General features: G+C 32.8%; 1 protein-coding gene across 1 annotated transcript in view; it reads left to right on the plus strand.

The window, feature by feature from the left end:
- Positions 1-450: 450 nt before the first annotated feature.
- The window catches only part of LOC114331672 (GILT-like protein 1), a 54,294-nt gene continuing 42,038 nt past the window's right edge, over positions 451-12,706 (plus strand). Inside the window, exon 1 of the mRNA XM_028281292.2 lies at positions 451-693. Within this exon, the coding sequence (XP_028137093.1) occupies positions 643-693 (51 nt within the window). The 5' untranslated portion in view covers positions 451-642. The remainder of the gene's footprint in view (positions 694-12,706) is intronic.

Raw genomic sequence — 12,706 nt, forward strand, 5'->3', positions numbered from 1 at the left:
GAAGTTTTGGAATGTAAAAAGTGGGTTTTGCCAGACCCTTAAAAATTGGCAATTTTCAACTTGTACTTTAGGCCGAACCGTTCGTCTGAAAAAAAAGTAAATATTGATATTTGTAGATAATTTTAAGTACTTTAATTTCTGTTAACAGACCATTTACTAAAAGTTAATAGTTTTCGAAATTTGAGCAAAAAAGCGGAAAAAAGCTGAAATTTTTCGCTTTTTTCACGATTTATTTAATGTTCCGGCAAGAAATTTTGTCCGCAAACCTCATATTCGGATTCAGCAGTCCAAAATCCATATTTAATGAAAGAAATCGGAACTACCCCAAAACTTCCCTAGTGAAAACACAATTTTATTGAATCAATTAGATTATATAGATAGGTACCATTACCACTCCCTACCACCACCACCATTGTTGGTCTCGTAACAAACTGGTCATTCCTATTAGGTACAATACAAACAATGTAATACCTCAACCTTGATACCGATGATATTATGTCTACTAATCTTATGCGAAACGTGATGCTTGCAATTATGAGATGCCCCACTCGCCCCCTCTAATAATGGAGCCCCGTGTTCGAGCGCGGCGCGGCGTGTTTAACGTCTAGTTACTAATTGTCCGCCGTTATTGACAAACATAAAATGGAAAGTGTCACGGTTTTGTTTGTTGCTTTATGTTTTGCCGGCATTTCCGTAAGTCCATTTTAAACTTTGTTTGTTTTATATATTACCCAAATTATCTTCTTAAAAATTGAATTTTTAACGAATTTTTAAATATATACATATATAGATAATCCAAACAGTAATTTTAGCGTACACAATGTTAATAATAAGCTCAACTTAACAACTGCTAATGCTATAATATTATTGTCCATTTTCCTTCAATATTAGCACTAATTTTTCTCCAAAATTTTTATCTTTTTTCTCTATTTGAAGTTTTTCGATTTATCTTGTACTATTCTACGTTTCAAATTCGTCTATAATTAACGTATTCTCTACAAAACGTTTAGGGCTCCTACATTTTTTTAAACTTTTATTAAAATAACAATGAGCCTAATTCTGTCATTAACCAGTATTTTATATTTAAGGGGATAGGCTCGAAATTTCGGCTGCAACGCTTTTTAAATGCATTCATTTTTTTCGAATCAAAAATAAGTGAGAAAACTAATAAGTATTTTTGAAAATTTTAAACGCAGAATCAAAGATTACGTTATTACTATTACCGAGGGCCGAAAGTCCCTGAAAACTTCTATAATGTTTATTCTAATAAGTTTCAGGAGTGAAAAAGAAAGAGAAAATTTAGTGTGATTTTTAATTTCAAATATCTCATGCAAACAAAAACTTTTTGTTTATTTTAAGGGACTTTCGACTCTCGGTAATAATGTAATATTTGATTCTGCGTTTAAATTTTTCAATTAATTCATTAGTTTTTTCAGGATTCGAAAAAAAAATAATTCGTTTAAAAAGCGTTGGAGCCGAAATTTTGCGCCTACGTCCTTAACCTGATATACTTTATGTACTGTCCTACTTAAATATTCCCAATTAATAATTTATTGTTGCGGCTATTATTTTCTGTGAACGCTAGTTTTCCTGTCCAAATTTAAATTGACGTTATACATTTACCCCCTGATAAGGTTCAAGAGATCGCCCATGTTAAAGGTGATCCTAATATATTTAAACAATTTTTTTTAAACAAATTCTAAAAATTAATTTTTTCGGTCTGGACAAATTAGTTTAACGTTTTTTTATTATTCTGGACAAAAAAGGTATCTTCTAATTTTTGGGCGGTAACTTCTATCCAATCTACGTGGTCTCTCCACGTGCGTCGTCGTGCTCTTGTCCATATCACTAGATCTTGAACACCTAGCTCTCTCATTGTGGCTTCGTTTCATATCCTATCTCTGTTTTCATCTTTGTTGTTCTCATTGTTTGTTTGGTCTTTGTTGTCTCGGTCCTTGTCTCAGCTGCGTATGAGTACGGGCCTAACACATGTCTTATAAATGCGGACTTTGCTTTCAGTGCTCATATATATTTATTCCTCCAGATTATCATCATCATCATGCAACCTCTTCTGTCCACTGCTGGACATAGGTCTCTCCCATTCTTCGCCACTCTTCACGGCTCTGTGCTTCTTGTTGCTATTTCTTGGATATTCGGTTAATGTCGTCCATCCAGCGTCTTGGTGGTCGTCCTCTGCTGCGTTTATCTTCTCTTGGGCGCCATTCAATTAGTTTTCTGGTCCATATTGAGTGTATCAGTCGCGCCATGTGGCCTGCCCAATTCCATTTCAGCTTGGCTATACGTTCAACGACATCATTGATACCTGTTCTTTTCCTTAAGTCTTGGTTCCTTATTTTGTCTTTTTTTGTCACGCCGAGAATCGATCTTTCCATGCACCTTTGTGCCACTCGCATTTTTAGGATTATATCCCTCAGGAAACCAGACATTCTCGCTGCTTTCGTTACCTTCTGTTTTGTTTCTTGCCACAGATGCCTGTCGCTAGATATTTCCACACCCAAGTATCTACAATCCATTACCTGTTCGATTATAATGGTCGTCCACTGCTTATTTACATCTAATTGGGTTCTTGGATATTACCATCGAATAGGTTTTCTTTATTGATAGTCTCAGGTTATACTTTTCGGCGGTTATTTGAAATTTTTGTAGTAAGCGTTGTAAGTCATTTTAGTTTTTGGCTATTAACATAGCATCATCTGCGTAGCAAAGTATTCTCATGGTTCGGCCACCCATTCTGTATCCCTAATTCATTTTGTTAACACTAGCTAACAAAACCTTTCTCGTGGAACCAATTTCTGGGTACATCCTTAATCTATGTCTTTTACATATTATAAGGCAAGCAGATGACGAATAAAGGAGACGAACGGGACTCTACAATATGCAGTAACATTGCGTCCATTCGTATAGGAAAAAATTCCAACAAAGTTTGGTTCCGTGTGCTCGCAATATGAGTAAATTGACACAATGAAAGACAGCTATGTTTCATTTCGGTTCAGAAATGATCAATCATCCCCTTACGTACGTTTAAGTCTCCCCAGACCACATCAGAGGAGCTACATGATCAGCTCTATAATCATGACGGCCATTTGCGTCGTTCTAATGTAATATTCTCAACTCTTCAGAATTCTTCTTGATTGTTTTTATTTTCATTAGTATACAGGGTGTTTCATTGGGAAAGTAACATACGTTAACTGTAGAAAGAGGACACTTAGGCGGTCTCAAAAATACCATACTTATTGGGTCCATGGGTCCATTAATAACAGAGATACTGGGTGTTTTACCTATTTTGCCATTTTTTTATTTGGTTCATAACTTTTTAACCACACCTTATATTTATTTTATATTTGGCACGCAAATATCCTTTAAGGTGTACAATAAATTAATTTATTTGCAAATGTAAAAAATCCAGGCCCGGATTAAAAAATATTAGAAAAATGTCCCGACCCAAAAACAACATAATGTACCCTGTACATTAATTTGTTTTAAATAGATTTTTTAGTTGAAAAGAGGATGAAAAACTAAATTTAGTGGTATACCTTGAATTTTCGGCAAAATGATTTTTCTGGTCAAATTTTGAATTTGATTTCTGAAATTATGTGAATTGCGAGAGCTCTAAGTAAAAAAAAATTAAATACAACTTACAACTTGTTATCCGTACTGTATATTTATTTTATATTTAACACGCGAACATTCTTTTAGGTGTCCAATCAATTATTTTATTTACAATTATAAAAAATCCAGGTATGGATTAAAAAATATTGTAAAAATGTTCCGACCCCAAAAACACCCTGTATATTAAATTTTTTAAAATGGATTTTTTATTTGAAAAGAGAATGAAAAACTAAATTTAGTGGTGTACGTTGAATTTTCAGCAAAATCATTTTTCTGGTTAAATTTTGAATTTGAATTCTGAAATTATGTATGTGAATTGCGAGAGCTCTAAGTAGAAAAAAAATTAAATACAACTTACAACTTGTTAACCGCACTGTATATTTATTTTATGTTTAACACGCGAATATTCTTTTAGGTGTCCAATCAATTATTTTATTTACAATTATAAAAAATCCAGGTCTGGATTAAAAAATATTGTAAAAATGTTCCGACCCAAAAAAACACCCTGTATATTAATTTTTTTTTAAAACGGATTTTGCATTTGAAAAGAGGATGAAAAACTAAATTTAGTGGTATACTTTAAATTTTCGGCAAAGTGATTTTTCTGATAAAATTTTGAATTTGAATTCTGAAATTATGTAAATTGCGAGAGCTCTAAGTATAAAAAATTAAAATGCGACTTAATTTTAATTAATACCATTATTTAATCTAAATTGGTAAAATGTTAAAACATTTCAGTGTTTTTTTTATTATCTGTGACAAATAGTTTATGGCGAATATTCATCTGTAAATAATGAATAAATAATAAAGAGTCAATAAAGAATACATCACTTTAATCAACAAAGTATCTAAAAATTATAACAAAACAGAGAAAATGTGCGGCATAACTATTCAAAACTAAAGTACTTATTCAAAATTACCACCATCAAAAATTATTGTTATGTGTCAAAATGTTAATATTTTACCAATTTAGATTAAATAATGGTATTAATTAAAATTAAATCATATTTTATTTTTTTTACTTTGAGCTTCGCAATTCACATAATTTCAGAATTCAAATTCAAAATTTTACCAGAAAAATTATTTTGCCAAAAATTCAAAGTATACCACTAAATTTAGTTTTCAGCCTTTTTTCAAATGCAGAATCCATTTTAAAAAAAGGTAATATACAGGGTGTTTTTTGGGTCGGAACATTTATACAATATTTTTTAATCCGGACCTGGATTTTTTTTATTTGTAAATAAATTAATTGATTGGACACCTAAAAGAATATTCGCTTGTTAAATAAAAAATGAATATATAGTGCGGTTGACAAGTTTTAAGCTGTATTTCAATTTTTTCTACTTAGAGCTCTCGAAATTCACATAATTTCAGAAATTAAATTCAAAATTTGACCAGAAAAATCATTTTGCCAAAAATTCAAAGTATACTACTAAATTTAGTTTTTCATCCTCTTTTCAACTGAAAAATCCATTTAAAAAAATTTAATGTACAGGGTGTTGTTTTTGGGTTGGAATATTTTTCCAATTTTTTTTTATCCGGACCTGGATTTTTTACAATTGTAAATAATATAATTTTTTGTACACCTTAAACGATATTTGCGTGCCAAATATAAAATAAATATACAGTGTGGTTAAAAAGTTATGAACCAATTAAGAAAATGGCAAAATAGATAAAACACTCAGTATCTTTGTTATTAATGGAGTAAGACCCATTAAGTATGGTATTTTTGAGAACGCCTAAGTGTCCTCTTTCTGCAGTTAACGTATGCTACTTTCCCAATGAAACACCCTGTATACATTTTATTAGTATAATATATAGCATGTTTGATATCGAATTAGGATCATTCTCTGCTACTCGTTTTGGATCATTAGATGCTACATATTTGGAAAACTTAAAACATACCTTTATGAGACTGCAAGTGAAGTTTTGGGGTATAAAGAAAAACATAAAACAAAAAATCAAGAATCGTGGTCGAAGAATATGCAAACGTTAGTAAACAAGAAGAAAACTACTTATCAGAAATGGATGGGATCTAAACGAGAAAGGAGGAAGATCACAAGGGATATAAAAAATTAAATCGAGATGTAAAAAGAGAAATAGTAAAAAGTAAAAATGAGATGTGGGATCGAAGATCTGCAGAGATGGATAGGTATATGGGTGGAACAAGACGTGGGAAGGAAAGAAAAAATCTAACATAAAGTTAATACATCTGAAACAGTGGAAACACCATTATGAGGTTTTATTGACAGAAGATATATGTAAATTCCAAGAGATCGAAATGCAAGAAATAACCGAACATACACAAATAATTAAGATAACAACCGGAGAGTTAAGCGATGCCCTCAAAAGATGGAAAAACGGTAAAGCAGTAAGATCTGGAGACATCCCAATTGAGTTGGTCAAATACGGACCACAAAATGGATTTCGTGCAGAAAGATCGTGCACTGATAATATATTCGTTCTGCAGCTGGTAATCGAAAAACGAAAGGCAAGAAATATATCTACCCACCTATTGTTTGTAGAATTAGAGAAGGCATACTATACGCTACCTTTGAAAAAACTGTTTCAAACATTGACGAAAGTAGGTCTCAGTAGGGAGTATGTGGATGCTATCGCAAATATATACAAAAATGCAAGAAGTGTCGTTAAAGACGGAAACTTTATATCTGAATCATTTCCAATAACAAAGGGGCTTAAACAAGGATGTTGTTGTTGGACCTTATTTAAAGTATATATTCAATAATCGCTAGAGCAGTGGAGGAAACAAGTATCCGAAATGGGAATATACATAGGCGGTAGTAAATGTCTAGCAACTTTGTTTTTCGCAGATGGTCAGGTAGTCGTAACGAATGATGAGGAAGACATTAACTACATGCTTAGAAAACTAAAGAAAGAATATGAAAAATGGGGCCTCAATGTGAATATGTCAAAGACAGAGTATCTTAAAATAGGGGATGATAAAGAAGATCCAAATTAGAACCACAAAAACATGTAAGGAATATAAATATCTCGGATCTATAATATCTAAAGAAGGCACTACCAAAATAGACATCGAAAACAGAAGGTAGCAGAGAAAAAAGCGGTAAACATTCTAAGCTCTCTATTATGGCCTAAAGATATTAGACAAAAAACGAAATTAACAATCTATCTAACCTTGGTAGAGCCCATTATGATTTATGGAGCAGAAGTTTGGCAAGTCATGAAAAAAAAAAAATAATAAAAAAATAGAAGTAGTAGAAATGCATTATTTAAGGACAGCGTGTGGTATATCCAAAAAATATCACACCAGGAATAAAGATATTAGAAGAAATACTGTATATTCCAGTGTAGATAGAAACGAGACAACTAGTGTGGTATGGTCACGTGAAACGAACGAATGAAGATATATGGCCAAAGAAAGCTTTAAATTACATACCACAACAAAGAAGACGAAGGGGAAGGTCTTCAGTTGCCCGGGAAGAAAATGTACGGCACATAATGAGAGATAGAGCTACCAAAGAAGATGAATGGATGGACAGAAAACGATGGTGGTCGAAATGCGAGAAGCGGCAGAGGCACTAGGAACATCGCTTATAGATATATAGATAGATATATGCTATTTGGGCATATGTTTGAATTTTGTTAACCTCTCTTGGTTGGTTTTCTATAGGATCCTCCATGTCTGCTGCCTTATTTTGTTGTGCGGTTATAGGGTTTTATACATGTTACAAATTGTGAAAGACCTTTCAAATATCGCTAAAGCTTCTGTTTTGTTTTATTCTTGATAGTTTGTACTTTTATTTATTTTACTTTACAAGTACTACCTTCGTACAAATATGTTATTTGTAGCTGTACAAATTTGTTATTTGTAGCTGGCTTCCTTACATATTTTTTAAATGTATAATTAGGTACCTACTTACTTGGAAAGTTGATACCATTTAACTACTGATAATTAAGCAGCTGATACACTTTTAATGTTCACCGAAACATATTGACATATCGCATATTACTATATTACAAATATGTGATCATCGGCAGATGGATAAATAATTCCCTCAAAATGTTATCACTATGCCCACCTGTTCATACCAATTATTTACATATTTACCAATTTACTAGTTTATTAGAATTAAAGTAGGCGAGGGATTTATTATACTCCCAAAAAGACGCTTAGAAATATACCGACTGAATTTTGTTTTGCGTTTCTATTGGTACGGACATTGTCATTAGGCACAAACTTTCAGCTCCAATGCTTTTTAGACGCATTAATTTTTTTTCGAATCATGAGAAAACTAATTAATATTTTTGAAAAATTTAAACGCAGAATAAAAGATTACATTATTACCGAGGGCCGAAAGTCCCTAAGAATAAACAAAAATCACACTCAATTTTCTCTTTTTGTTCATCCCTGTAACTTATTAAAATAAGCATTATAGAAGTTTTCGATCTTTCGATTCTCGGTAATAACGTAACCTTTCATTCTGCGTTTAAAATTTTCAAAAATACCTAGTAGCTTTCTCAGGATAAAAAAATCGATGCATTTAAAAAGCATTGGAGCCGAAATTTTGCACCTACCCCCTTATAGCCTAGTAAATAACCGTTTTGGAATGTAATTTTCAGGGGCAACTGCAAATTGCATGAAAATTTGGATTTAGGTTCTACTTACCCTCCACTTCAAAATTGAACTTGTGCCGTTAGTTACTTTTACTTGGGGGTGCCAGCTACCCCTTCTCGGTGGTGAAAAAAGATACGTTCAGGATTAGTCCGGATATCGATAAATTGACTAATTCTAAGTATGTTTTGTTCTATAGAGTTTTTTTTAACTAAGTTAATACTTTTCGAGTTATTTGTGAGTGAAAATGTGTATTTTTTAACAAAAAAGAAAACACGTTTTCAGGCGGTTTTTCGTAAATAACTCAAAAAGTAAGTATTTTATCGAAAAAAATATTCCTAACTAAAATATTGCAAAAAAACACGGACAAAATTTTATGCTCATGAAGCCTATAAACCTAGTAAAAGCAAAAAATTGTAGCTCCTGAAAAATACGTTCTTATTCGTCAAATTCCAAATCGAGTATTTCAACGTGAAATAAGCAACAGATTAAGCAATTTTCGGGAGAAACTTATTAAATCTTTTTTAACCCTTTTCTTGGCAAACATAAACGATAAAAAATTGTGAAAACTCTGTTTTCTCTCTATTAATGCCCTTCTAGAATTATTGAAAAGTTTATGAAATAGATATTTCATTTTTAATTTATTCCTAAGTGCCAAATTTGAATTTGTTACAAATTTGTTACATTACCAAGAATACCCATACACCTTATTATCACTGATGGACCATGCATTTTCTAAGGTGTGAACCGATTTCTCAGAACAAAGTTCAAATTTCTTATATCTGAGTTCATGTGAGTGCTCTCGCGCCATAACACCCCCTCCCTCATTCAATTTTAGAAAAATATTTTTTTTTTAAATAAAAAAAATTGTAATTTTAAAATAGAATTATTTATTTATAAAATATAATTATCATATTCTAAATAAAATCCTTCTAATTTAGGTAACTCCTTATTTGTGATGATATGCGTAAAAACAGTTTCCTTTGCCGTTCAGATAAAGTCACCTACCCCTTCACATTTCGTGCAATGAAATGAAGTAATTCCTGACTTATAAAACATATAAATAATTTTGTCTACCCTGTCTTTAAACATATCTATCTGCAAAACAAATAAAATTGCATAAAAATATTGCAGAGATAAAAAAATCAAAAATCTACATTGAGAAAAAAATATAACCGTAACTTGGCAATGTAACACATTTGTTACAAATGTCTGACGACGTTTTTTGATAGTTCAATAAACAAAAAAACAACTAAAACGTACACTCTCTATTTATAGGATAATTGAACTATGTAAAACAAGCACCAAAATAATAAAAAATACACTATTTTTCATAAAAAATTAAAAGTTTGTAAAAACAGTGGAGAACCTTCTCGAAAATGCAACAGGTGACAGATGGCATCCATTAGAAGTTGTCAGAAATCGGTAATAATAAAAATATAAGTTAACTATTGCCATTTACGGACAGTTTTATGTTATTAATATAAAATGTGAGTAACAGAATGCGCCTCAAGTCACCTAGAACTCACCTAGGACCTAAAATGAAAATGTTACAAATCTGTTACATTGTCAAGAAGAGGGTTAAAGTGTTTAAAAAAAGATTTATTTTTATTTTTTAAAAAAGTTTCTAGCGTCAAAACTAAGCGAGTTTGCTCAAAATAAAGTTGGCCCTTTTTCTAGACCGTCCGCGTCTTACAGATATTCTCTCATTTGGTCTTCCTTAAAATACATTCTTTATAGTTACTTATATTATCAAAATGAGCAAAACGACAAATATTATTTAAAATAATCCGTAGGAAATTGGTTTACCAATATAAGACTTATTTATTCATGTACACCTGGAAGTTATTTTCAAAATGTCTCTCTGGAGCCTTCTTTTTGGACGAATTTTTGCGTTTCTTAGCCAATAATGGACTGTCTACATCAGCGAACATCTTAAAATGCCCTCTGTCGATAATTTTATCCAGAAACCTTTTTTTATCACTCTAGAGAGAACTGAGCTATCGAATACAAGAGCACACAGTAGGTGATAAATCCTTACAATTCACAAGGGAGGCATTTTATATTCAATTTGCACAAAAATCAAATTTTCAGATGTACGCATTTGGCACTTTCTAACAAATTGCCTCTAATGTCTTCTGTAAGTCATATACGTAAGGGTCTTTTAGAGGGAGCCACCCTATGTTATTGTTCCCCTGTGCCCTGTGTGTATGTCTAAGTACCTTTTTTATTAAATGTTTTATCAATTCTACTCATGAAATACGCTAGAAATGTTTGGTTAACTAAAGGTTCGGACCAACGACGTGTGTTGATGCGCGCTTCACAAGTTTAACAATTTAAACGTCGGCAAAGAAAGGTAGAACATATTTAATAGTGAAAAGGAACACAAAAGAAAACACAATAAATAATTACTCTGTGATAAAATTGGTTGGACCGTCATGCGTCATGTCCCCAAGATTTTCAAGGTTCACCGCCAGTGTTGGCGTTAATCATATTAGTAGGCTGGTTAATTCATAAAATGATAAAAATTAAAACACAACGTCGTTACACCACAAAATTACCACGCCACTGATCGTATCAGCGCCCTAGCTCCGTACGCATTAGTACTTGTATGTTAAATTCCTTTGTTAAATTTTACCGACAATTCACGGGAAAAAACGTGCCACTCTATAGGCAATAAATATAGGGTTTATTTTAACTTAAGCAGGCCCGGCTCAAGACGAAATTTTCACCCGGGCAAGGATCCTTTGAGTCGCCCCCCGCCCTCCTAGTAAAAACCGCTATAAAAACAACAACAATCAGCTGGTTTTTAAGTTTGCAACACTTTTTGAGTAACTGCTCATTTTAAGATCTTTGACAGCCCCACTGTAAAAATGTTCGTGTTAAATCAACACAGCATGATATCACAGGATGTTAACACCTTTTGTGTGTCTCATATTGATACCGTCTGTGTGTAATTTGGACACCAACTGTGTGTTATATTGACACCGTATGTGCATATGACACACAGACGGTGTCAATTTGACACTCACAAAAAGTGTGTAATACCATATAAATGTAATTGGATAGTAAATCAACGCCATTTTGTTTTACATAACCGTTGTATATTTTGCACAGTGTCAGTTACAGAAACATAAGACTTTGGACACGGTTTGGACGTAATGTATATTTACATTGTATTTAAAAATATTATATAAAGAACAATGAACAATAGCCTGGTGTCAATGATGTAATTTAGTCTGTTAGGCTTCTCTAAGTATTGCAAGTCTAGTTTACAAAGGCAACTTTACGAGTCTTTTTTTCAGCAAAGTCCTTAATGATGTTGCTTAAATCAAGTCGTTGTAATACATCATATTCTATAGACATAAGTGCCAGTCCTACTAGACGTTCTTGGGACATAGTGGATCTTAAGTAGTTTTTAATTAACTTAAGTTTAGAAAAGCTTCTTTCTCCAGATGCAAAACTTACTGGAAGAGAAAGAAGAATTCTTAGAGCTACACAAACGTTTGGAAAGTTCTCACTTAAAGAATGTGATGAAATAAATTTCAAAATGTCCTTTGGTTTATCTCCACAATCGTCGGATAGAACTGTTTTCAGCACTAAGAGTTCCTGATACATCTGGTGTCCTTCAACATCACGATGCTCTCCATCAGTTAGAGATATCTGCAGGTCTGCACATTTAGTCATTAGAGTATTGATGTCTTCTCTTTTCAGTTTGTAAAGAAATCCAAACGTGTCATTGTAGGTGGATAACTGAGAAAATCTCTCTTCAAGTGATGCGATTGTTGTGTCCAAAATTTAGGGGTAAAATTTACTTCTGAAGTTTTTTTTTAGATCCACAACTGCTTCATCTCGTACCTCATAATCAAATTGGCGCTTGACTCTCCTTGGTCGAACTTGTTGTTCAGAATCAGAAGGGAAGAATGGTTCAACTTCAAGGCTTTCTGCTACTTCTCGGGTATCAACAAGCATTTCTTCAAACCCCTTGTCACTTCTTATTTCTTTAAAGTAGGACTTTACAGAAGCTATCAGTTCCATAGCGGCTGCAATATCAAAATTTTCTTCATTATTTCCAAAGTAAAAGTGTCCAAGATAAATAAAAAGAAAATGCACCACACGTTGTTTGTTCAGAGCTGTGGATCACCAACTTAGTGGATCGCCCGCTGTTGGTGGTCGACAAAGCTGAGGAGCCGAGAATGCAAGGGCGCCTCTGGCGCCCTTACATTCGCGGCGCCCCAGGCAAGCGCAAGGTTTACCCGGCCCTTAAGCCGGGCCTGAACTTAAGGATCATAAATAACAAATTTTGAGATAAATTTCGCTGTTTTACGTTGATCCCCTCTTCAATTGTTATCTTTTTCTATTACATGTTTCTATTTCGCAAAGCGCACATCAACACGCTCCATCGGAATCCTTTTTAAAATGATTACAATTCGAACAGAAACACCATATTTTCGACGTATCTATTGCTCTATTTAGTTGCTT

Source organism: Diabrotica virgifera, chromosome 2, assembly GCF_917563875.1.
Source record: "Diabrotica virgifera virgifera chromosome 2, PGI_DIABVI_V3a".
In the NCBI taxonomy this organism is placed as follows: Eukaryota; Metazoa; Arthropoda; class Insecta; order Coleoptera; family Chrysomelidae; genus Diabrotica; species Diabrotica virgifera.